At 35.8% G+C, this 28,000-nt stretch overlaps 1 protein-coding gene and 1 long non-coding RNA gene across 3 annotated transcripts; one reads left to right on the top strand and one right to left on the bottom strand.

Annotated features, from left to right (window-relative positions):
- The first annotated feature begins 4 nt into the window (after window positions 1-4).
- On the top strand, window positions 5-10,005 carry LOC120301529. The gene is made up of 2 exons (XR_005554928.1): window positions 5-189; window positions 3,262-10,005. It is a non-coding gene; the product is annotated as an uncharacterized LOC120301529 (long non-coding RNA).
- MTDH (metadherin) lies at window positions 9,687-28,000 on the bottom strand. 2 transcript variants are annotated; one of them, XM_039328930.1, is made up of 13 exons: window positions 27,265-27,994; window positions 22,013-22,114; window positions 21,051-21,135; window positions 20,119-20,295; window positions 18,469-18,537; window positions 17,167-17,403; window positions 16,681-16,767; window positions 14,455-14,553; window positions 13,578-13,705; window positions 13,031-13,150; window positions 12,165-12,281; window positions 11,517-11,670; window positions 9,687-11,133 (listed from the first exon to the last, which is right to left on the bottom strand). In XM_039328930.1, the coding sequence occupies exons 1-13, from the start codon at window positions 27,742-27,744 to the stop codon at window positions 11,063-11,065; spliced, it is 1,926 nt and encodes a 641-aa protein (XP_039184864.1). In that variant the 5' UTR covers window positions 27,745-27,994; the 3' UTR covers window positions 9,687-11,062. The 2 variants fall into 2 exon arrangements, with proteins under 2 accessions (XP_039184864.1, XP_039184865.1); XM_039328931.1 differs by lacking the exon at window positions 11,517-11,670 and having other exon boundaries at window positions 27,265-28,000.

The raw sequence follows: 28,000 nt of genomic DNA, 5'->3' as shown, positions 1-28,000 counted from the left end.
CCCAAGACCGCTCGGCGAAAGGCTGGCAAGCGCTACAGGCGGAAGGATGAAGAGGCCGCGGGGTCAGGCGGCGTCAGGAAGCATCTAGGTGGGGGCGGAAAGCTCCAGAAAGGCTGCAAGCCTGGCTCAAGACCCATCTCGCGGCCTGGCAAGTGGGAATTGCTTCCAAATGAATTGTGCGATTTCTAAGTAGGTTATGTTGCCCGCGTCGGCCTCTTCCTACCTTCTCCTTAACAATCTGAAGGTTTTTTTACGTTCCAGGGGTAGGCAACCTTGGCTCTTTTATGACTTGTGGACTTCAACTCCCAGAATTCCTGAGCCAGCTATCCTATGCTGGCTCAGGAATTCTGGGAGTTGAAGTCCACGAGTCATAAAAGAGCCAAGGTTGCCTACCCCTGTAAATGACAGCCTCCATCTTCTGTACAGGTAGTCCTCAACTTACAATAATTCATTTAGTGACCAAAGTTACAATGGCACTGAAAAACGTGACTTATGACCGTTTTTCACACTTATGACCCTTGCAGCATCCACCTAGTCAGATGATCAAAATTCAGATGCTTGACAACTGGTTCATATCCATGATGGTTGCCGTACCCTGGGGTCATGTGATCACCTTTTGCGACCTTCCGACAAGCAAAGTCAATGGGAAGGCAGATTCACTTAATAGCCTTTTTACTAACTTCACAATTGCAGTGATTTGCTTAACAACTGTGGCAAGAAAAATCGTAAAATGGGGCAAAACACACTTAACAAATGTCTCACTGAACAACAGAAATTTTGGGCTCAATTGTCGTCGTAACTCGAGGACTACCTGTGCTTCACTAATTCTTATTTCCAGGATTAAGCTCTTTTTTTCAAACCATAATTAAAGTCAACTTTAACTGGTGTTGGGTTGTCAGAAGACAAAGTAACTACAGATTAACGGATCACATTTTAGCCCAGTGTCTTGTGTGAACATTTCCATCTCTCTGCTTAAAAGTTGGGCTATTAATATTATAAGCGGAAGTCTGCCCTTGTTGAAATGTGCTGGATTTCTTCCTTTTTGTTGTACATGTAGCCTCCTTGCCAAAGGAGAGATTCAAACCTTCAGTGCACAATTACACAAGTGAGTGATGGCTATTCTTGAATAGAATCCAGATTAGCCCCTTCCCTGCCTGTTTTGGTTGTAGGAAAGATTGCCCCCCTGCTTCATTTTCAATGAGGCTTCCTCTTTCCCAACAAGAGAGCAAGGGCCCTCTGAGTATTTTGATTTGTGAACAAAGGGTGGGAAAAGTGTTGACTGTACCTTAATCTCAAAGTCTGGAATTTCCAGGAACCAGTTGAGTGGAACACAGGAAAGTGGCCATTTTGGTAAAAACAGGTAAAATATCTAGACAAGAATTTGTGTTGAGATGTTTATTTCTGTTTGCTATCTTGTCTTGCGTTAAATTCTGTCTTTGATCAATTGCTTAGCTTAATGATCAATTTACTTAGTTAAAGTGCTAAACCATATTTTGTCTGGCATCCAGTTTATCATTGGAGCAATTGCTCCCCAGCCCTTTTTCCTTCCAACTTCCTGAACATGTTCCATTATATGAATAGATCAAAATACTGGCAATATAAGTGCAAACAAAAAAAACTTAACTTTTCCCAATCTAGCTTTGTCCAGATGTATTTTTATGACGTCTTCCACCATCCTTTATGTAAAACCGTATAGATCAGGGTGTCAAACTTAATTTCATTGAGGACCACATCAGCATTGCAGTTGCCCTTGGAGGGCCGGGTGGGTGTGGCCAGAGTGGGTGCAGCCTACTGGGTGGGTGTGGATGGAGTGGGTGTGGCCTACTGGGTGGGCATGGCCAGCTCTACATCGTTCGTGTCAAGGTTGCCTGTGGAGGCCTGGGCAGGAGTGGGACAGATCTGAGTGTCTCTGGCAGAAGGAGGTGGGACCGGGGAAAGCGCCAAGGCATGGTGCATTTCTTCAATCCTCACAAAGGGTGATGCCTCCCCAGCATGCACCCAGGGGGCGGGGCCAACATGGCAGGGGCTGGTTCTTTGCTGTTTCTGGACGGCCTTGTGGAGCTAAGACTGAATGCATTTCAGCATAGATGGCCACCACAAAATTGTACATTGGCTCCCGGCCGGCCTGGGCCAGGGCCAAGGCAGCGGGGGCCGTTCCCTCACTGTTTCCAGGATGGCTTCGCGGGTCACGTGAAACCACTTCACGGCCACATCCGACCCCTGGGCCTTGTGTTTGACATGTCTGGTATAGATAATCCTGGGCTTACAATCATTTGTTTAGAGACAGTCCAGAATTACAATGGCACTGAAAAAAAAACTGACTTATGACAGGTCCTCTCACTTACAACTGTTGCAGCATCCTCTTAGTCACCTGATCAAAATTCAGACACTTGGCAACTGGCATATTTATGGTTTCAGTGTTCTGGGGTCATGTGATCACCATTTGCAACTTTCCCTACTGGCTTCTGATGAGCAAAATCAGTGGGGGAAGCCTGATTTATTTAATGATCATATGATTCACTTAACAACTGTAATGATTTGCTTAACAATGGTGGCAAAAAAGGTTATAAAATCAGGCATGACTCACTTAACAACTGCCTTGTCAAAATTTCGATCCCAACTGTGGTCATAAGTTTGAGACTACATAAGTTTGTAGTCTACACTCTGATAGCCAACTAGCTGGGAAATAAAACTGCACTAAACCATACTAGATCATACTAGATCATCTGCTCTAATCTGAAATGTAATACCCAAATGTATATTAAATATGTGTTTCCTAAATAAATATATTTAGAAAAAAAGTATTTTCCATGTGAAATGATCAATTCCACCAATGTAACTATTTTTGTCACTTGCCCATGATGTGAACTCATTTAGCATTATTCCCATCCCTGGTTTTGTTTCTATGTGAAGCAAGCTCTCTTCACTGAGAGCCTTGAGTAGCAAACATCAAATAACCTTAGTGATCTTTCTGAGCAATATTTCATGCAATCATGCAAATAAAATTAATTAATTGGTAATTAGTCAGCTAAAACATAAGTCAGCTAAAAAGAAAGGGCATAATATTATTTACAATAGTATAGAGTATAAGCCATTATTTCAATTGTGATGGAGCCCCACAGGCTGTCTACTTCTATTTTCCTTGGGAGACACTCAATGAAATGCATTAAAATGTGCTAACATTATTCTACAATAATTGGCACTGGGAACTGATTTATATATGTAGCTGGCCTTTTCTGCTATATCTCCATACCTAAACAGATTCTTCTTACGAATGAAGGCAAATATACGTGTCCCAGGATAATGATGCGAGATTGAATTTGGGTCAGTCATCGGGAGCAGAGATTAAGTCTTCCGAGCTTTTGGATTCATGCTGGAGCCCATCTTCAGGGAATTTCTCTCTACTGGAATACATTCTTTGGACTGTTCTGTGAGTTGTGTTTATGTGATGCCTTCCTATTGGCTGATTGGTGTATTGATAGCTGGTGATTGGCTGTTGTTTTCTTCTAATGCCAAGCCCTTGGCTCCTAAGTATTTGATAAGCTGGCGGTAAATCTGCATATAATAAGATATAAGATTCTTCTTATATCCTGCTCTAATCAGATTGATTATGTGTGAACTCCATTTTAGCATGATTTTAAGTCACTATGCTTATAGGATCTAAAGAAAAGCCATATTGGGGTCATTTTTTTCTTTAACGTGTCTCCCAAAAAATTATTCATTTGTTGCAGTTGTTTATTGACAATCTCATGGCTCTGGATGGTTTATGATATAAATAAATATAAATATATAAATAAATATAAATATACAAGACAACTGCCAATTGTGAATTTTAACCCCAAACAACAACTCAGATCACTACTATCCTGCAAAGTCTAAATGAAATAATTTTGACAGCCTTGTGGAAATCCAACAAAGGAGGGGGGCAGCAGTACTTCTGGGAACAAAATAATCCTAAGTTTCAGGGCTATGATGCAGAAGTCTGTGAGAGTGGAAGAATCATTTTGAAGATGAGAGACCCTAAAACAGCTTGATGTTATGCCATATTTATAGTAATAACCAGCATTTTGAACTGGGCTCAGAAACATATAGATAACTAGTGCAAGTACTGAAGAATAAATTATATTGTGCAATAGGATAATAGGTCTCATCTCTGCAGTTTGTATAAATTGTGGCTTCTGAGTCATCTTCATAACCATCCCCAGGTAGTGTATGTTGCAATACTGTAATTGTAAGATAATGAAGGCATGAGTCACTGTTGCCAGGAAGATTTATAATTGATGTAAAGCTGAAGATGGGAAAAAGCTCTTTTTGCTATGTTCTCTTCCTGTTGCTCTAGCTGCCTAGAAGCAAAGAGTCCCAAGAGGATCTCAAATTCCTGCTCTTTCAGAGGAGTGCTGTCCCATCCAAAAGTGTCAATGGAATTGAATTAGAACACAGACGTTTTTGAAAAACAATGTCTTGCTAGAATTACATTTTAGATTATTTTGTCTCATTCAGTCTCTCATAACTTCTGTAGACAAGAGCAGTGTTTCTCAATCTTGGCAGATTGAAGATGTGTGGACTTCAATTCCAGATTTCCCTCCTTCAACTCAAGTGAAGCTGCCTGCGGCATTCTGAGAGTTGAAGTCCACACATTTTCAAGGTACCAGGGCAGAGAAACACTAGAACAGAAGATTTCCACATCATTTTTGGCCTGGTTTGAGATAGCAATGTTAAATCAAGAATCATTGACATTCTGATGACACCTGATCACAAACCAAAAGCTAAGATCTCCTAGTGGTTTTATTTAGCCATTAAACAATATAGGGGAGATGTGTGAGGTTTGTGGTATTCTACATTAGGGCAACCAAAGGTTTAACTGCTCTACCCCAGTGGGTACCAGTTAGAGCTGCCCACTCATAAAATATGTTCCATGCTCCCAGTTTTGAGGTTAATCCAACCTGCCACTTATCCAAGAAAGTTTTCTAGAAGAGTCACTAATGCTGTCTCAAATCCATGTCCAGGTCTCACTGGAATGGATCTAGATAATCTGCTTTATCTGGAGTTTTCTTTACCTGACATCCCACCAACCTCTCCAGAATCTTTTTGCAAAAAGGGAGATCAAAGACTTGGAAGTAGATCAAGTAGATCAAGAGATGTCTTTAAGAGACAAAGTACTTAAGGTAGTCCTTAACTCATAACTATTCATTTTGCGATTGTTTGAAGTTACAATGGTGCTGAATAAAAGTTATTTACATCCAGTCTTCATGCATAAACTACTGCAGTGTTCCTGCAGTTCTATGATCAAAATTGGAGCGTTTAGAAATTGTACAGTATTTATGATGGTTGCAGTGTCCTGGGTTCAGATGATCACCATTTGTGACTTCCCAGGTAGCTTTTGACAAGCAAAATCAAGGGAAAGCTGTTGCTTAATGACTATATAATTCAATTAACAACCATAGTGATTCGTTCAATAACCACAGCGAAAAAGGTAAAAAAAAATCTGGCATGACTCATTTAAAAGACCATGTTCCCTACCAATGGAAGTTTCAGTCCCAATTGTGACCTTAAGTTGGGCACTATCTGTGCCTGACCTCTTTCAAGTTGTTGGCATCTCACCTCCCCAATCCACCTGAATTATCCTCCCACCCTCTTCCTGAGAAAATCAGAGGGCCCTAGCTGGGCATGGGTCCAGCCTAATGATGTCAGGATTTATTCCTAGAAAACCATATTCATTCCCTCAGGCTTCACAAGTTTGCAAAAATCCAACTCATATAGCAAGACACAGCCTCTACTATATTAACCCTTGCAATTGGCATGGAATCTTAAGCCAATAGGAAAGACGTTATTTGTAAATACGCATACAAACTTGTCACAACTGTCTGAAGATATATTATTCTACCTTTCCTCCCCTAACAGGACCCAAGTAATTCTGAACAGGGTACCTGAATGGAAACTGACAAATGCAATAAGAGCGAATATACATGCTTCATTGCTTTTATTGCCACAATCTAAGTCTGAACATGGGCTTGGTTATATTCATTCATGCACATGTAAACACTGCTTAACCAGCCTAGTCAAATATGATCTTAGTTTACATTGCTCATTTCAGAAATAGAATTCAGACATTTTATCTGCCAGATTCAAGTGGATGCAAAAAAGAGATACTTTTTTGAATCATATTAAATTGAATAGCATTCATTTTCTTATGTGCCATTACTAGTGAAATAATTCCTTTTACATTAAAACTTAAATTTTCTTGAGGCTGCTGAATGATGTCTTCATCATTCTGAAACTACCACGAAGATCTGTCCTCAACAGAATCAGCCTTACAACAAGTTGAAATAAGAAATTGTGTGCAGAATTTGGCATCTTGAGAATCTGTTTTCATCTGTTTTTACACACTGTTGGTCAAAAACCTCAATAAGATTTTCAACAATTGGGATGAGGTTCTTTGTGCCCTATAGAGATCCTGTTCTATGACTAGAAAACTCCAAAATGGTAAAAAGAACGCATTATTTAAAAAGAAATATGCAATGACATATACTGCACAACTAAATAATTGTACTTGTTATTGGTATTTCTTCTATTTTGTTTAATATATATCACACCCTGCACTTTGCATAATCATGTATCTTGAAACTACAGGCACTTTAGACACTTTAGACTTTAGATCTGTATTTTTATCTTCTCCTTATGCAGCAAGAACACTGTTTAAATCCTAAGTGCTGGCCATACAGTTTAGTTCAAATTATTAAGGACTAGTATAATACTCTTTAAAGTATAAATCAATTTATAATTAAATTGAAAATGGCTTACTGAAGCCAAGAGAAAAGCATTGCCTGTTTGCTAACTGGTTGTGAGATTTTTTGCAGTGTTTGAACATTTGGTTCTGTGCAATCTAAATTGGTAGTGAGTGAAACCACTATGCTGTATTCACATTGGATTGTGTTCTTACATCAGAATACACTCTACAGGAAAATACAGTTTTCCCATTCATACATGTTGCTTCAGAGTAATAATCTCTAGGCCAAATTTGGGCTGTCTAAGGATATTACAATTATTGCTGAAAAAGTCAAAGAATATGCAAAAGAACTCAATATATGCTTCATGGATTAAGTTGCATTAATGTCAAAAGTTTTAGAATATTCTTAGAAATATGGGAATTTCTGGCACACAGTCCAGATGCCCTTGTCTCGGCTTGGCACGCTCATGTGATGGGGCTTGGACTGAATTGCACCTGTGTGGGCTCTATGCATGCACATCTCATAGAGCACCATGGTTTACTGACAAGTTACCAGAGAAGAAATAGCAAAAGAGGTATCTATAGAGTATTGCTGCAGAAAGGCAAAAAGTGGCTGATTGATCACAGGTAAGAACTTTTACTTATGACCGGTCACTAAGCAACCGGTGGAAATTACAACATACCATACTTATGATCCATTTTCAGTGGCATTTTCAACTGAACGCAAGTTACGACAGTGCTGAAAAAGATGTCTGCATTTACAACCCTATCTACATTTTTTAAAAAAAAATCACATTATCTAAAACACTTTTGTTATAAAAATGAATTATATGTACCACTTATGCCAAGTTCCAAAATGCTTAGTATATTACAGAATTAGGTTCAGATCTAATACAAGATGATTGAATTTAGAGTGACAGCTGACATTTTCTTTGTCACTGTTGCTTAAAAAAACAGAATCTTAACACGTAAAGTCAAGACAAACATGTCAAACCAACCTGTTATGTCATGTTAACAGAAGGTTTGGGGCAGGCGCCTTGTAGATAATGTTGGCTCTGACTTTCCAATCTAAGAACAATTCTGTACAGGGACACTAAGAAAAAGTAAACTTCCGTATAAATTCATACCTGCAGCTTATTGGCACTGATATCAGGAAGTCTGGTCTGATTTAAATCTGGAACAGTTGAAGACTGACCTGAAACTTAGATCTCATATAAGGAAATGAAAAGGCATATAACTTTAAAAAAGATTAAAGAGCAAAACTAAAAAGACATTTCTGTATAGATGTGAAATCTTCACGTACTATTTATTAAATATATATTGTAATTTTTAATATTAAAAAATAGTATGTTTTCATCCAACTTCACAAATTTCTTACTCCAATATACTTACTATTAGTACTGCATAGCCTAAAAGAAAGAAAAATTAAATATGCATTGATTATCCTATCACATATAATTTGTGTAAAGTTGTATATATAAATAAAATTATATGGAAAACATTTCATGGACTTCATTATGTTTAGCTGGTTTGTTCTGTTTGTATCATAAAAAGATATCAGATCTATCTGGTTATAAAGACTATTATTAACAATGCAAAAGTGGATGCACACTTTTATTGTTTGCCTTCTATACCGATACAACTCTATTCTGGGAAACTGTTGTCATTGCGCAACTTGGTAGCTTAAGTACATGAATAAAATAATTTATGGCATTGCCATTTTCACTACTTAACATCTTCACATTTTGTGAATATCCCATTCTTAGGTGACAAAAAGATCATTTTCACCTTAATTGACTGCATATTCTAAAGTTTCAGGAAAAATCTGTCATCTACAGGTATAAATCCTAATTGGGGTCAGATTAAATATAAACATCCACATAACTAAACATTTAAATTAAAAGCTGGATCAGACAATTTAGGATGGTGGTAGACATAATAAAAAAATGACATTCTTCAGTTCAGATGGACTGCAGAGATAGATCACTTATAATTTTTAGTTTTATTAGGTATTATGCATTTAGGTATTAAGAATGGTATTCATGGCAAAGCAATGCTATAAGCATTGAAAAGACCTTTTTGCAAAAAATATTCCACAATGACTAAGAACAAATGAATTTTGCAAACTCCCACTTTTTAGTGAACAACTATCCAACTCTTCACAACCATTTCTAAAACAATATAAACTATTCAAAGTTGGTTGAATATAAGAGACATATATTCATAAAAATACCATCAAACTGTCCCAAAACAGATCTGTTTTTAGCCGAATGGCTAATTTTGCTATTGTTATGAATATCATTTTGAAAGAATCATAGCATGATTTAGGACAAGCTTAAACATTTCTTTTCAGTCTCAAAAGCTGTTCTTAAAATGGGATAACAGGCAGTATTTTATCTGGTCAAGTGAAGAAGAGTGTCTTAACTGGGAAATTAATTATGTGACATACTTAAGATACATATGAAGAACTTTAAAAATCACATTAAAGAGTAGACACAACTAGCATATTCAATACCCTTTTCAAATTAGTTGTTGTACAGTCTATTTGGCTACCAAGAATTTTCAGAGATACCATTTTATTGTGATAAAATATTATCCACAAGTTCCCTTCCCATAAATAACACAATGCTATCAATTTGCTCAATTTATTTTAACAAAATTGATGTAGAAATATCACTGAATTAAACAAACATCTGAACATATAAACATCTGCCATGTTCCTGAAACAGGAGTTAATACCTGTGCACATTAAAATTCATTAGGAACACTATCAATTAATAAGGCTTGTCTTCAAAACAACTAAATCCAGTTTGTTGCTTTAATTATTCTTGCATTGCAAGTTAATTTTACGAAAATTTTCAAATGTACACAATTAGACATTATGGGAGAGTTAATAGTACCATTGGTTACAGCTGTTACAAGTTTTCTGCCACATGAAAAAAAAACTAAGCCAATCACATCAAATAATCATGGCTTTTCTTTAATAGTTGTTCACCAAGTTATGTTAATTATGGTCCTTTAAACACACACAAACATTTCATAAAGGCTATATACAGTTGTACATGGCTGAGCATGCACTATTCATAGATACCTGCCTGTTTAACATGATGTCATTATAATGCTTGAAAATGATGCAATTCAACTTCCATTTTAATCAATAATTACAAGTGGAAAGATGGTTCGTCTCCCATTTTAATCCATAATTACAAGTGGAAAGATGGTTTGTTTTACAATTGCTGTTGTTGCATGATTTTTTTAAAAAAATACAAAACAAAAAACAAAATGCTAATCCCATTTAAGAACTCTAGATACAGATTCTACATAGGTTAAGGCAGTAAAAAAGCACTTCCTGATAAAGGTGGTCTCAACATCAATTAAATCTGTTTTGAAGCCATCATTACTCTTTTCATTTTCTACCACATCTCTGAATTTTTAAAAATCCAATTAAAAAAAAGAAAAGCAATAGTGGCAGAGAAATGAATCATGGCTTTCAAAATGACTGGGAACAAAGATTATAGGGCATCAACTAAACTCCTACTTTAGATAAGAAAAAACCATGAGGCTTGCTTGAACATACTGCCTCAACAACTTAAAATTATCTGAGAATTTAAGTAAGAAACTATTAGAAGCAACTTTAGGGACCTTGTTGTAGTTCTGATAAAGTTTTTTAGTTTCTTGATACAGAAGTTTTTGAAGTTTAATTTAATCCACTTTTTTGCTGGAAAAATATTTTTATTGATTAGTTCTAACACAATTTGAGTGCACACTTACTCTGAAATCAACTATTATTCAGGTTGAGAGGTTATTCAAGAATAAAGTCTTCAATGATACCAGCTTTTCTGTAATTATAATTAATTTCATGGTTAGCAGATTTTATTAAATATTAGAAACATATGGCAAATTTGAATAAAGTTCTTTGATTTAGGCATTAAACAGATTCAAGATAGACACCACCATTCAGTGACATGTATCAGTTTTAAAGATGATTAGAGATATTTAAGACAAATCCTCTTTCTCCAGTGAACAGGAAATAGAAATATGTTGTAAACAGGGCACTGTTTTAAAGCCAAGGTTTTAAAAATTACTTTTTCCATAGCTTGAAAATACATTCTTCAATGAGTCTTCCAGTAATGCCATTATTTCCTGTGAAATTAGGTCACCAGCTTTTTCATTCAGTTCCTATTCTTAAAGATGGTTGTGTTCAAAGCAGTTTTTTTTTTAAAAAAAAAATCTGTTGAAAGTTATATAAAATTCTGTACAGGTTCACAAATTATTGCATAAACAGCATAATCTCCACGACAAGTGTTTCTGCAACACACGTCCATTTCAGAAAATTCACGTTTCCCTTCTGGCTTTTTTCTTCTTTTTGATTTGCTTGGGGGATTCCCAGCTCTCTTCAGACTTAGCTAAAAGAGTAAGAGAAACCAAGGAGTGCTTTTAAATTGTATTTATTACAGTCATTTATACATTGCATTCTACTCAATCTAGTAAAGCATATTATCAGAAGTCAGCATTATTTTGTCTTTCTCTTTGGCTATAAAACTTCCTTGTGTTTTCAATATTATATTACTTGATAATATACTTTCACATGGATATAATTTCCATTTAGAAGTTATTCATCATTACCAACACATTATAAAATACTAGAAGAGGAAATACTGAACATCTGTAAGTGGAACACCAGATTTGCACCTGAAGTAAGATCAATTCGATTTTAAATACAATTTTAATAACTATGCAAATATCTTTTTATAAACCTTATATGCATTTGATATAAACAATCACTTACTTTGAGGTGGAGGCACACTGTTTTGCTTAACATTAGAAATAACTTCTGCCTCCTGCAGCATCTGTGGCACTTGGGAAATTATCTTTTCAGAGTCACTCTCTGATACAGGTACAGACAGTTCAGTAGAAACAGCTAATGAGGGCATCTCCTTCGGCTACAATAGACATTGTAGATCAGAATATTGAGCTTTTGACATCTTCTAATATCCAATCCCAAAATATGTGGATAGGTTATCTTTAGAAATCTTTGCTTAACCATAAAGAATTCCAAGACCCATGATTAACATTCTCAAGCAAAAGCTCCACATGCATCAAACTAGAATCATATAAAGCATATGCACCAAGTTATAACTCTCTTTTATAAGTAACGGCTTCTGAGGTTTACACCAGAAATATTTTATAGAACTAATCTGCTTTTCAGATGCTGTTGTGATTAGAATCATTTCTGGTCTTATTAGATGGAAATTCCCGTGAATCTAACTAAAATCTATTATTCCTATCCAAATGCTGAAAACATCAATTTAAGCATATCTAACAGTGTGCCTATTTCAAGCTATTAATGCAGCAGGCTTTCACTAAGCTTGCACCTTATCTTAAAGAAGGAAAGATTTACAATAAACAGACATTAGCAAGCCCTTTTAATATATACCTCAGCTTGTTCACTAGTGCTGACGGTCTTTAAAGAGAAAGTTATCTCCACTTGTTGAACTTTTGAGGTATCTTCTGGAAATTCTTCTCTAGCATGTTTCTCCAGATCATCAGAATCCTAGATAGGGGAGAAAGATGACCTCATTAAAAAGAATGAGGTTTGGGGGCATTATTAAAATAACATGAATTAATGAATGAATGTGGAACCTAGTGAGAAGCTATCAATGATACAACATTTTCATGCAATATTAAAACAGAAACTTTTTTCAAACGGTATAGTCACATTCATATATTTTTATTTCAATTAGCTTCAGAGATAAATCATGTAAATACGAAGCAAAAGAGAAAAACTCTATTTTGTCCAGATTTAATCATGCTTTGAATAGACTTAATGGGTTCAAAGTAGTCTCATATTTCTGGGTATATTCCATAAGCAGGCAACATACATTTCTTTTTAAGGAGGGAAGAGGGCTTCCGAGTGCATGACAATGAGTGGACAGAATCAGTATTTGCAATTTTGTCAAAGGACTCTCTTTCATAATTTAGGTTTGACTTAAGCTGACAGTATAATTTTCACATATTTCCTGTCTTAGAACAGAAGGAAATCAAAGTTAAAGAATGTCAGATGAAGATCAAGTTTTGCAAGCTGTCGGTTGCCCATCCCAATTATTCAAAGCATGACTATGGAAACTCAGTTTGTAGTAAATCCATTTAAAGGAAAAAACCCATATAAGTTATGCATAGATATCAAGCAAATCATGGCTTAATATGAACCATAAGAAAAACAGATGCAATCCAGTTAAGGTTTAATCCACCCAGGGCTCATCTTAAATTGCCTTCAAAAGGCTAATCTTTATTGTTTCTTGCCTGTATAGGAGAGTTAGCCTCTTCTCCCTGCTTTTTCTTTTTCTTCTTTTTCTTTTTTGATTTGCCACTTGCAGTACTTTGTTGAGCTGCTTCAGGCTTTTCTTTCTCTTCATCCGATACCTAATACAAAACCAGAGAGATCCATCAATATCACATTTGTACCTTAACCCTAATCAAATATATCATTAATGTAAGTTTTAGTTTCAATCTTTCTCCAATTATAATGTAACAATAAATTACAACATGCATAGGGTAGTGTCATGATGCAAAACCCACTTTTACATAATTACACACACACACACACACACACACACACACATATATATATATATATATATATATATATATATATATATATATATATATATATATATACACACACATACAAGTCATATTTTTGATGACATGACTTATAGGACCACTTGTCCCTCTAGCCAATCCTATGGACACCTTTGAATGTTCTAGTTCTTTCTACAAAATGAGAACCATCAAGCTCAAACAGTACACATCTTACTAACAATTATTGCAGCAACTGTTAATCTGATACCTTTTGAGTTTCAGATAATACTTCTTCAAGTTGTGGAATGGAAGGAGGGTTTTCTTCTTCAACCCAGTTCCCCCATTCCTCTGCTGGGGCATTCCAGTCAGAAGTCGGATCAGCAGAAGAAAGCCCATCTGTGAGAAATAAAGAAGTTTCAAGTGGATGAACAAGACAATAAAGCAAGAATACATTATTTTGCAATATATATTTAATTTCATACCAGATATTTTAATAACAAAAGCTTGGGGATAGGAATTTGAAATATTCCTTCCCAAAATAAATTTAAAATCATTAAAGATAAATATCAAGCACAATGATAAAACAACTCAGTTCTCTGATCTTGCCCTGATGCTAAAGGCAACCTTCTACACAGATACAAATAGAAAAGCCTTAAATTCAAAATAGAATGACAAAAATAAAGGATAGTGGATCAGTACTTTAGAGGAATCAATTTTAGTCGTCTATAGAAGAAAAAGTAGAAATTTAGAAGGAACATTGCAGTCTAATACTGATCAAATTATTTTTGAAATTTGCCTTTCAAATCTTTCATTATTGATACAATATTGAAATAAATTTTAAAAGTAGAACATGGCTGAATAAACAATTTAGAAAAAGCCAAGTAGATGTTGCATTGATAAAGAAAATAATACATTTTTTGGTTTGAAAATTTTGGTTTATTTTTTAGATTAAATTTACTTGGATGAACATTTCAAGCATTAATTGTTGATCAAAGAATCTATACTTGTTTTTTGCAAAACTATTTTGAAAGCATATAGATAAATATTTGGTATTGTTTACCAGAACAGCTATGAATAGGAATATGAATGCAAAAAAGTAAATGCAACTTAAGCAAAACCAGGTAAGATTTTAAAAAGGAACATACTTAATCCAGACCATTCGTCATCAACAGGTGCCTGATTACGATTTAAATCCCACTGAAAATCTGTAGTACTAGGTTGAGAAACAGATTCGCTATTGGATCCTAAAAAGGGCAAAATATATACCCAGTCACTCCATGAGAATGATATGTAGGCCCATTATTCCAATTAACTTTTATCAGATAAAGACAGTCCTCAAATTACAACCATTCATTCACCATTCATTCATTCACCAGTGCAACACCCCATAAGCATATGATCAGAATTTGGGCAATTGGCAGTCCATCTGGATTTAAAATCAGCACTTCAACCTCCTCCCATGCCTATTTCCTACTTGCCCTTTGGCTGCCCTGCACAGTGGCACTCTTCAGCAGTGGCTAAAGTAGAGGCCTGGGGCCTTCAGCAGTCTCAGCTGATCACCACTATGCCTCTACTTTAGCCCCATAGAGTATCACCTCAAGCCCCACGTTACAGCCTATGGAACAAAGCCCTAGCTGCCCTAAATAATCTTTGCTCTACTATCTTGCTACCCTTGCATCCTGCACTCACTGGCCTTGCCACTGCCAGCTAACCTTTATTTTCTTCCCACCATTGTGGAGGTTTGCTCAGCCTAGCCTTAGGTGAAGCAGCTGTTCTTGTGCTACTTTGGAAGATTTCTGAGGCTTTCTAAAACTTCACAAGAAGGCTGCGCTTGCCATTCTCAAAACTGTGGCAAAGGGCAGCAAGGCTGGCAGGGCAAACAGAGTGCAGGGTGGTGTGGCAGGCCAGCCCAGCACAGCCAGTGTAGTGCAGGGCAACAGAGTTGGAATGCAAGATGGCCAAAAGGGCAGAAATAGTGGGGAAGACAGGTAGGGTAGAACTGAAGAGAAGACAGTCTCTTATCATACTGAGGCTTGGGATTGGAATGGAGCATATCGAGAGTGGTTTGGATTAGAGTGGGACCTCGCCTCACAGTGAGATATTCAGCTGACAATGGCAATAGGGATATTGAGACTTGTCGCTAGGTGATTTGGTCATATGACATCGTGCTTTACAACCGTATTGCTTAGCAACAAGATTCCACTCCCAACTTGGAAATGTAAACAACAACCAGGCACTTATTACCATCTCTGATGGATATGCCCAAATGCTAAGAAATTTTGGTTTAAGATTCATATGTGGCTAGAAAAGAAAGATAGAATTTAAACCTAGAACTCTGTTTGATAGGAATATTAGGCTTGAATTATGGAAAAGAGAATGAGTATTTAATATTACATGTGTTAACAGCCGCGAGGATAATATTTGCCCAATTTTGGAAAAATGAAAATTTACCATCTGATCAGATTATAATAACAAAAATACTTGAATGTGCAGAAATGGATAGATTAACTTTAGAAATGAAAGAGAAAGAAGACACAATTTATTTTAAAACATGGGAAAAATTTTACCAATGGTTACCAACACGATAGGATGAGAAAAGGTTATAAAACTTAAAGAGATAATTGATAATTTGTATTTATATTTTATGATTATTTGTATGAACTTGTCTTTTTTTCTTTTTTTTCATATTTGTGATTTTAATAATATAGTAAATTATAACCAGTAAGTAATATATTATTATTTGAAAATTATTACAACTAATTAGTATTAAGCATTGTTAATTAGTAAAATGAATGAGATATATTGACTAACTTGTTATTTACATGACTATATTGAAAGCTGTTTAATACTAGAGTAATTATTAAGATTTAATATGTATACCCGGACGGATTTACTTGCTGAAGCGATGTTATTTTGTGGGATTAATTCCACTTTTAATTAATTAATTAAATTAATTAATCCCTTTCCTTTAGTTTAACCCTTTTGTATGTCCCCCTTTGTTTTACCTTTGTTGACCTTATTCCCTTGTTACCCTTATAAAATTCAATAAAATATTTGTTTAAAAAAAAAAAAAGAATTCCACTCCTAACTAGCATAATAATCTAAGGACTACTTATATAGGATATATGCATCAGATTTGCTTCTTTGTTGTCACTGACACTAATGATTCAGCTTCACTGACCTAGGCAACACATTATTTTCATAAAAAGAACAAGCACAATCCTTCCCTTTTCCATATGTTGAAAATATACTGAGTTGAACTTGGTGAGGCAAAAATACTTCAAATTTTGGATTTTACCAGAGTAGAACATGCTATGCCATAAACAGGACACACATGTAGTTCTTTTATAAGATGTCTGTTAAAAGCATACCAGAGACTGTAGGATTTAGTCCCAAGGGAGTAAATGAAGCAGAACTTTGTTCAGGAGTATTAATTCTTCCATCCACTCCAGACCAAGCTGTTAACAACAACAACAAAAATAATATGTGTGTGCTCATATCATATATTTTCCCCCACTGGCAATTAGGAACATATTCCTAAGAGAGGCTCCCACATATCAAAGCAAATCAGCATGCTTTTGCACTTGCACAAAATCTCATTCCTATTTTAAAGAAATATAATATGCATATATTATGCATGTGTAAAACCTTATTATAATTTAGTAGATATTCTGCTTTAACTGACACCCTGCCCTCCTTTCTAGACTGAGGTTATTGTGCTTTGAAAAGTAAGGGATAAACAAAATTCCAGGATAAGGAAATTAAGGAAACATTCTCGTGTTTTTCTAAGTTTTAATTTTAGTCCTTTCACAAAACCAAAACCAAACAAGCTAGGAGAAACAAGCACTTAATCTTACCTATACCAGAGAATAAAGTACGTTCACCCCAGGTTCTGCCAACCAGAGATACTCCCCAATCCTTCCCATTTCCATTATCTCCAGCATCTTTTCCCCAGGCTGATGTCTCATTCTTCCTCTTGCTACTTGCAGAGGACCCTGTGGTCCATTTCTCTTCACTTGCACCAATCTGAGGAGAAATCTTAACGGGTTTTTCATTCCAGTTGCCTCCGTTTACTGTGGGGCCTTCACTCATTCCTGAAATAAATTTTAAATAGGGAACTTTGTTTGCTGTTAAATACGGTAGTAAAATAAACATAGGTTACTGCAATTATAATCTGAATATTTTCCAATATTATATCATTGCTACTATGTTTTTAAGAACCAACTCGTTTCTGGCTTCATACTTCAATATTCCTTTTAATCCACATTTCTCTTCTAATAACAGTTGGCTGCTCACTATTTCATGAAGATCAAAGTTGATAACACGATTGTTGCATTTGAATTACCAAATGTCAATAAGTAGTTTTGTAGTTCAGACAAACAGAAAAGTATAGCTTATGTGATTTTTTTTTTTTTTTGGTTTCTGTAAAAAGGGAAGAATTGTTGCTAACTTCCATTTAGAATTTTTCAATTGTTGGGCATATTGTTATCCAAAGCCATCACTGCAGAGCAGCCTTTGATTTCCTTATAGCTATCGTTACTGTGCTGGAGAAAATGAGTGGAGGAGTTATCAAACAGCATCCAGAGAACAAATACATTTGACCATCCTTAGATTTGTACTGTTTCATATTGTGCACATTTCAAAACAATTATCACAGAATTACTTATGTAAGATTTATTTCTAAGTAAGCATACAAAAGATCAATCTAGAAACTTCATATTCATTTAAACCTGAAGCTCCTGTAAACTTCAACTTTGTTTGAATTATTTGCATATGCATATTTCATTCATATTCATACTTATCGAGAGATAATTAAGGCTACAATATACATAAAGTAAAAATATACAGTGTAAATTAGAAAAGAACTGTATAGCCTTAATGGTAGATATCAATATTAAACATTAATCATCTGAATAATTGGGTAAAAGCTGGGAAGTCTGGCACTCTCACTGTATGTTGTACCCATCCTGCTACTACATCTGATGGTATACCTCACAATTTGTCAGGATAGAGATTAGAAATTCTTTATTAATATACAGCATGAATCTGACTTTTTACCTTGGATATAAATCAATGCCCAAAATGCAAGTGATCTTAGAAGAACCACATTGTGAAATAAATAAATAAATAATAATAAAAAAAATAAAAAAATTACATACCTTGCTGGAGTGTAGCATCACCTTTTCCAGATTTAGAATTGCTAATTTGGGCATTCAAAACTGGATCACCTTATTTAAAAACAAAGGAGATAATTTAATTATCAAATATCTTCAGTCTGTTATTTACTGCAGATGAATATGCAGCACAAAGCCTAAACCAAAGAAATCAAGAGATTTTATACTTTATTCCCAAAAATATCTAGCCATGAATTTTTGGAACACAAATTTATTTCATTAAAAATGGATTTTCTTGCTTAAGAATAAATCAGAAATCATATTTATAACAACTGCAACATGCTGTGAGATACTGCAGATATTGTTTCCTTCGTTGATATGATTTGTCCAAAACTAGTGAATTTTATTCTGTTATTTAAGTTACAAACAGTATTAGTCTTTTTGGCCAACACTGTCAGCAACTGACACTTAGCACTTGTTTGAGATGGTGACCATAGAAATTAAATCTACAATTCAGCCAAAATATACATTAATATTTTCTTGATAATATAATATTAGTATTTTTTTCTTACGGAACAAACCTCAGTTATAGAGAATATAAAATTTATTCATACAGCGATTGTGTTGTCATGCCATAAATATCACAGCTAGAGATTTATTCCATATTTTAAAAACTGTAATATATAATTTTAAATACTGCATTTTTAATGGCCTGAGCTTATTTATATCTCCTTTTCAAACTTAATATAAACAATACTACTATGAAAATATAATTCTTTTTTCTTATTTACTATTCTTGCCTAAATTGATTTATCTGGCATAAACAATACAAATGATCAGCTTGCTAATATGTGTGTTTACTACAAAACGGCTAGATTGATATATCCATAGCGTCAGACTATAAACTGCAGGTCACAATCCAGAATGGACTAATATATGAACCTAGGCAATATATGGGAAAAAGAGCACATAAATAGGCAAATAAATGAAACAATCATCCTCTAAACCAGGGGTGTTAAACTGCCGACCCGTGGGCCGGTTGCATCATGCAGAAGCCGTGCCCACCCCAGCTCCGGCAATGCGAAAAAAGTCGCGATACGTTGCAACATGTCATATGACGTGGCGAGTTTGACACCCGTGCTCTTAACCATTCAAGTAACAATAAAAAATTGAATATAATTCATCATGTTTAGGAGATGATCAGGATATTTCGAAAAGTGTCCATAAAGACAATTTAATATGTGTGTGTCTGCAAACTTCATGTGTCCTTCAACTAAATCTCTAAAAGGTCTGAATAAATCTTATAAGAAGCTCATGGTCTTCTCTAAAAGAAAAGCTACTGCAGCAGTTATAAAGATTTAATTTATCTGCAGAACATAACTATGTGATTTATTATTTTTAAACTACATATTTTAGTCAGAAATAAATTACACAATATGTGATATTTGTATAAGGATTAATTTACTTGCATCAACTAAACACAGTTCCAAAACTAACAAAAGGGAAAGTACTGGGGGAATACACACACATTATCTATAGATATTTATACTCAATGTTTTAATCAATAATAGGGGTTTTAGAACATATTTAATTATACACAAAGAAGAACTTTCTTTATACCATGGTACTTTCTTTTTCATACAGCCCTATCCTTAAAGATGAGAAATAAGAAATACAAGAAAAATCATAGTTTACCTTTATTTTTTCTAGGACCAACTGAAAATGATATTGCAGATGTTATCTGTTCAGAAGATACTGTTACTGGGATTTCCATGGATGATAAATTTGATTCTGACCCAGCATCAGTCAGTACCTTGTCACGTTTACGTTGTTGCCGTTTTTCTCTGTTGCTGATTTTTGTTTCCCATGCACCTGAAACAGTCATAAGAATGCATTAGTTACATTCAGTAACGTATTTTTCAAAATGTGTACAAGAAAACTTAAGGTCTTACTCAGGAACATATCAGGAATTATTAAATGAGGAAATCAGATCCTGATCAACATATGATTTTCCAGCAATCTTTCATATTATATTAAAATTGGATGCTAACAAACCTTTACACTCACATGGCTTACAACAACATACTAAAATATATATACAGTAGCTTCCAGTCCTCACTTTTGAATATCTTTATTGCAAATATAGCTCTGGCTGCCCTGAACTCTGTAGATGAAGTTTTTATGATGATTAAAGAAGACTGATTAAGCTAAACTGATATGTAATGTGTAATGATGCAAGTTTAATTCTGCTTTCTATATACTGGACAACTTTTAATATTCAAAAATGATTCTTAAAGTAAACAGGCAAACTTCCAAAATTCAATGAAAAAGATTAAGCTGTTAATATGAAGAATATCAGCCTATTAAATGGTTAGAAACATTACTCCTTTTAAGATTCGAATAGGAACTATGGATTTTTAAATGATGGCTTACATCCTGAATTTCTGTGGACATAAAGGTTCCTTTCATCTGCAAAAAGCTCAGGGTCTAAAGGAACCCTTTTGGTAAAATGGAAGTAATGCTCGTAATCTATTTCCTCCCACTGCAATTTCCTCCCAAAATTTGCACTGGACACTGGGAGACATTTTGAAGTCATAGGGAAATGTAAAGAATGTGTTTTTCAGTACCTTCATCAGCTTCCTTTCCATCACCACGTGACTGATCCTGAGCTGTTTTAGCATCTCCTTTTGTTTTTTTCCTATTTTTCTTTGACTAAAGTAGAAGGAAAATATTTTCTCTCAGAATAAATTAATGCTATCAAAATGTCTGAAGTTCAGCAACAGGAATGACCCTGGAAACATGATGAAGTTATAAACTTTTTATATTTTTATTTTTTTCCCCAAAAAACTATAGAATGCAGACAACAAAACCAACAGTACTTTGATTCATATTACTTACAGAAGATGCACACTTATATGACAAAGTATCTTAAAGACACAATTTTAGATACACTTAAGCCTCTTTCAACTCACTGGGTCTTATTTCTGAAAAAGCTTGTAATATGGCACAAAAACATATATGCATCAAGAAAATCAAGATGCTGCTTGTGGGAAGCTGGTGGGGAGCTCAGAAATCACTCCTCTTTCTTAGCTGACCCACAGTATTTTTTTCAACTTTACTGAGGAGTGGATGAATAAATGGAGCTATGGACCACAAGGAAAACTGCACCCCTGCTCCCCATCCTTGTGTGTTCTCAAGGGCTTGGGAGGCGTCCGTGATCAATGGGCGAGCACTCTTCTCTTTGGAGGAAGGAGCCCTTTAAGGTTTTGCCCTTTACGGGGGAGGCTACTTTACACTGCATCCTTTAACAAGCGACTACAGAGTGTTTCAACAACCATAACTGAAGGCACGAGTTGCAATTCCTTTTGTTCAGTGCCATAATTTTGATTGCTGAACGAACTGTTGTAAGTTGGGGAGACTGCATTATGCACTTTTGAAGACAGAAAAGACCGTTTCTCTAGGCTTAGAGTTGACCCACTCTGACACAAGACTCCCAAGACCACGACATAGAAAATTCATTCTTGGAGGGAATTATTATTATTATTATTTGTAATTAAAGTAAAGTATCATTCATTAACCATTAACTAACCTTTTCTGTTTTCTTTTCCATATCCAATGTCTGCTTCAGGTTCTCTTTTCGTGTTGTTTGTATTATTTCTTCAGACACATCATGAGCTGGTTGACCATTAAGCTGAATATATATATATATGATAAATTTTATGCAATAGAAACAAGCCTATCTATATTAAATAATTAATTACAGTACAACATAAATATTTATTGGTATTTTATCAATTTAAATGAAATGTACCAAGGATATAGTGACTTTAATTGCTTAGGTGCGGGATAATAATATTATAACTAATATATCATTATGCTATTCACAATTTTTTATACTGCCTCCTCTGACTCTATGCAATCAATAATAAAATCATGAAATAATCCATAAAAATTTAAACTGGCCGAATGTGATTAAAAATGGTTATCCAATCACCATCAACTCAAATCTAATGTCTGTTTAAAAACGATTCTTCAGGACTTTCCAGAATGCCAGGAGTTAAAGGTAGCCTTATCTTTGGGAGAAGCAAGTTATATAATGTCAGGGCAATAGGGGGGAGGACTATGATCTAACTGATACCCCTTTCTCCACTCCCTTATACTCTTAACATCTAAGAATGAAGTAATTTAAACTCTAACCTCTCCAGAGAAAGCTAAAATAGATGCAAACAGTGCCACTTCATTACCAGTTAATGTTAAGTTAAAACGGTTAATTTAAAACTTGCTTTCAGTTAAGTATAGACCAAGCCTACAAAAGTACCATCTGAGATTGCATTTTCTATTTGGTTTCTCAAGAATGATACTACAATAGAAGCAAAACCCTGTAACAAAGCGTTGCAGTTTAAAGTTGTCCTATTCAGGAAAACAATAGACAGAATTTTCACTGCTTTGTTCACAATTTCCCTGATAGAAAACTACAGTCCTAAATAAGTTTTACATAATTTACATTATTTGCTTGACTCGTTACACATTTTTTCAAGGCTGTAAAATATGTTAAAATGTGTTTTAATAGAATCCTACCCAGTCTTTGATTCAAATTGTTGAGCTGTTGTAGTTTAAACTGATCTTTTTAAAAATTGAATATTAATGTTCAATTTCACTACTTTTAGCATTTTGGGCACACTTATAAGCAGTGTATAAATCCTTAAATGACATTTCTAAAAATGTATACATTTATCAGGGTAGATTTGTACCATATATATTACATCTTCTGCTTCATGTTATTTTATAGAAAAGAAACAGATTTCTGAAAAACCTATGCATGATTTTCTATTTCATATGGATTAAGTGGGCAGTCCTTAAGATAACCAGCATAATCTGGAATATTCCAATTTCATGCCCAAAAAGTCAATCAAGGTGTAGGATTCCAATAGTTTGAGCAGGATCAGTAAGAAGAAAAAATTTTTTTCTCCTGGCTTTGAAAATAATTGGCATAACTATTAGCTATGCTGCTGATAACATGTCACTGAGAAAGACTGCAGTGCAAGTGCAGTGACTAAGGAAGTTTTTAGTTCAATGCAAGTTTTGAAGACAGCTGGAAATGTATTCAAGTAATCAGACTGTAGTAATTCAGTTTTGCTGGAGGTATATCATACATTGTAAATCTTCTCTAGAACAGAAAGTATGAAATGACAGGTAAATTGAAAGCTCACCTTGATCTGAGAAAAACTTATTAAGAGTAGCACACTACCTCTTTCAGGTAGGTTACAGACTATGCATTCTCATATGATTTATTCTAACCAAATATTAGTTGTACCATGGAACAGTATAAAACTTAATATAGGGTCCAACCAAATCCTTATATTATGCAACCATCCTAAAAATAAATAGTACATTAAGATAAACTTTTAAAGTCCTATAAAGAGGAAAAACAGATTCACAGAATGCAAGAGAGAATCCATACAATGGAAAACTAAAATAAAAAGCTGTCCTCTAAGAAGTACCATTTTCCGCTTTTTAGTCACGTGGTAGGCAACATGAGAGCTGTTAAAAATGCAGTAAATTTATGCTACACTGAAATTTTTTTTTAAATATATTGTTTTAAAGTTAAGCTTTCAGTAACAATTTCTGTTTGTTGATGTTTTGGTACCAGATTAAATACAATTATGCTCCAGCTATGGTTTTGAAAATGTACATTGATGCAATCAAATGTGGAGCACAAGGAATAGGAAGAAATTTAAATTTTGTGTTAACTAAACTGTTTTCAGTACTTTTTTGAACAAAGATACTTATAGAAGTCTATTAAATACTATAAGCAAGAAAATGATATGCAATAAGGAGACTGCACACTTTAAATACCATATATAGGGTCTATAAATATTTCATTTAGGTTAATAAACAGAATTCTGGTAATAGAATGTAAGAAATGGATAGCTTGCTTCATAACCCTAATGCATAGTCAGAAACTCTACAAATTAGGTCTTGGGGATCCAGGTCCAAACACTACAACTTAATGTTGCTGGGCAGAAAACTCATAGTTAAAATAGTAATACCTTGACAGAATAATTTCTATCACAAATCTTTTTCCTTCCCCACATATGTGAACCTATCTTCTCTGACTCTATTGTTCAATACTCTCTCTCAGAAGAAATATTGCTTCACATACCGCAAGGAGGAACATCTCCACATGCAGGCAAGCTCTGCTGGTGAAGACCAGGCTCTCCACTTCAACTATTAACACTAAATTTGTGCAGTTCTCTGGATTTGAGTGGGTAAAGATGCATATAGGTACTCAGATTAGACCTCTCAGCAACTCTTTAAAACAGAGGTCCCCAACCTTGGCAACTTTAAGACTTGTGGACTCCAACTCCCAGAATTCCTGGCTGAGGAATTCTGGGAGTTGAAGTCCACAAATCTTAAAGTTACCAAGGTTGGAGACCCCACCTTAAAACATCCATGTCGTTCCTTAGACTAAAGTAGCTGTCCTCTGTAGCTACTATATAACCCCAGGACAAGATACAGAATAGAACAGAACTGGAAGGGACCTTGGAGGTCTTCTAGTCCAGCCCCTGATCAAGCAGGAGAACCTACACCATATGTTTAAGGAGTTGACACTAGGTGCAACAAGTACTCTAAAGCATTTTCTTCCTTCAAATTCAGAGCACTGCATAGTCCAAATATCACTGCTAGCCAAATATGATCGGTTTTGTCTTGCAGAGTTATAACTTGAATGAACAGAGCAGAATAGTAATTGCATACAAAAAATTCCACTGTACACATAACAGGAGAAAGAATATACAGTACAATCATGGCAATTCAATGGGATGGGGAAAAGCACTCAGCAGTTATCACTCTTCTGTCATTCCCTCATCTCTTTTGTATCCAAATTTCTCTTATACATTTTTGGGACCCATTCTGCATCCATTTCTTCTTTCTCTGTGGGGCCCAAGGAAAGCCAATTCCCATAATCACTACTCTGCATCAGGATGCAGTTTCTTCACTAGATATTTCTTCATGGAGATGGTTATCTCCTTGGACTAAAGGACTTGCTTCCTCCAGTTCTGTACATATCAAGCAGATATGCAAGATAGAAGCTGGGGCAATGCACCTTGGCATCTACCGAATCAGTGACTAAGACCCACAAGATCTGCTAATTGAATGATGCCCCTCCTTTTTATCCTAGCAATTTGGGGCTTTAAGAGCAACAATAGCAACCTAAATTGTGCACAGTTTCTGAAGGGCATAAAAGCAGTTTATCAGAATATATGAAATTGCCAACTGACAGAGCTTTTGAAAGAATTAATGTGAGCAAACTACTGTACTTTTAAATGTCTGCTTTAACAAGGGAAGCGCTTCATTTGCAATAATGGATATTGTAAACACCACTTTCAAATGCTTTGCAAAGCCTTACCAAAAAGTAGGTTTCCAGAAGAAAAAGCAATTGTAAAAGGTTGGCAAATTCCTCTGGAATATTAAGATGCAAAGGTGGATACATACACACTAACTGGCATTTCTCTTTCAGCCCATGATGAACTCCAGGACAAGCAATCTAATTCTTTTAAGATAGTAATAATTCCATTCATTGGCTTAAATCAAGTGTAAACAAGCTGATACTTCTGAGATAAATTTAGATTTCAATGAACAATTACTATTATCAATCTCAAATAATTATGAAAGTCATTATCTAAAATATCTGAAGACAATCAAGTTACCAAGCACTGATTCAGAAATTACTTCACTATATTAGACTATAAAAAATACTTGAGCTTATCCAAATATAACCAAGAGCATACAATTCTGAATACAATGTCTTTTAATGGATTTTCCACTTCCATATTAATGCTTCCAATATCATGCCCACAAAATAATTTATTTCAAATTCATACTGCATTGCTATTAATGCACTGAAATCAATAAACAAGATATGCATCAGAATCTGTAGTATTATAAACTTTGGAAATCTAAGTTTACCATTCTTTATACATAATTTTAGGCCTATAAATAGCCTTTCAAATATGCCAGTACACCTGATAATGTGGACATGTATATTTTGTTTTTGCACATAATCCTGAACAAAATTTAGAGGTCTTAAGCAAACAGCAGGACAAAGAAATGTTAAAATCTGTGTAACTACTATATTTTTATTATAGCTATTGTGAATATTCATTATTTAAATATTTCTCTCGATTCAGAATGATCAAGCAATTAATATTTATGTTGAAAAAGGTTTAACTGAATCAAACCCACTGAATTCTATATCTAACATTAGTATTAGTCAATTAAGAAACATTTTGTCAACACCAAGTGAGCAAATGTTAAAATCGGACCTTGTAATCCCAGTCAAGGGTTATTGCTTCACAGATTTTCTGTGCAGCAAAGTTACGAAACGCACGTATGCATCCTCAGATTTTGTGATATATGCATAAGCATTTTGATAGATGCACACTGCCTCTTACTAAAAACCTGACCAAATAGTTAATTACTATGATATTACTTATAAAGGAAAACCAACTGTAGAATACCAGTAATATTGCAATAAGCAACCCCCCACGAGAGCAATCACATGAGCACTGCAATGTTAAAAGGCTCTTAGAAGATTGCAGATTGCAGTGAAATGAAAAATCACACATTACATTTTCTGGGGAGCCCATTATCTGACATTAATTTGAGAATACGGAGGAGGCACGACAGGGTACACGTAAAGGTACCTACGAACAACTTTTCAAAGCAGAGGCATATAGAAAACTAAAAATCTCAGCGAGATTAAAGTGTATTGAACCCTGGCCCTTGTAACACCCACATCTCCTTCATAGCCACTTTGACACCCGTCGCTCTGGCACCCACCCTGCCGGTTTTCTCCGCTGCCTTCTTTTTATTGCGCTTCTTCTGCTCTTCCCCCTTCAGCAACAGCGTCGCGGCAGTCCCAGGAGCCCCCTTGTTCGAGGCCCCGCCACCGCCTCCTCCCGTCAAGCCCGGGGTCGTCGCCGTCTCCTCTTCTTCGTCCTCCTCCTCCTCCTCCTCCTCGTCGTCGTCGTCATCCTCCTCCCCCACCTCGGTCGCCCTCCTGGAAGGCTTTCTGCGAGCATCCCCTCCACGGGCGCAGGCCGCGGCCCTCAGGAGCCCCAGCAGCAGCAGCAGCGCCAGAAGTGACGTGGAGAGCAGGACGAGCCAGGTGGGCAGATGCTGCGGCTCCAGGCTGGCAGGCAGCGACAGGCCGAGCTCAGTACGCAGCAAAGCCACCCCAGATGACAACACGTCCCGTAGCCGGGCCGACACCTCCTCGGCCTGCTGGGCCACGGCCTCCAACCAGTTCGGTGCAGCCATGGCTCCAGTGGGCACAGAGCAGGCGCTCACGTCACTGCCAACACATCGCCTTGGTACCAATTTCGGAGGCCCTTGGCGGTTCCGCCGCCCTTCCGCTCCGTCGACAGGCAGAAAAAGACAGCGACTGGCGCCTCGCTTCGGCAGGGGGAAGCGCCGCCTCGGCCTCCCGCGACCTAACAGAGCAACGTCACCCTCCGCCGCCGAATGTCGGCGGCCGCAGCGTCCAAGCGCGCAAGCGCGCCTGGAAATGCCTTGC

Source organism: Crotalus tigris, unplaced genomic scaffold (genome assembly GCF_016545835.1).
Source record: "Crotalus tigris isolate CLP2741 ecotype Arizona unplaced genomic scaffold, ASM1654583v1 scf7180000024384.25900115:4084858, whole genome shotgun sequence".
NCBI classification, from domain to species: domain Eukaryota; kingdom Metazoa; phylum Chordata; class Lepidosauria; order Squamata; family Viperidae; genus Crotalus; species Crotalus tigris.
Note: the sequence above shows the minus strand (reverse complement) of the source record. Positions and strands in the feature narration are given on the sequence as shown.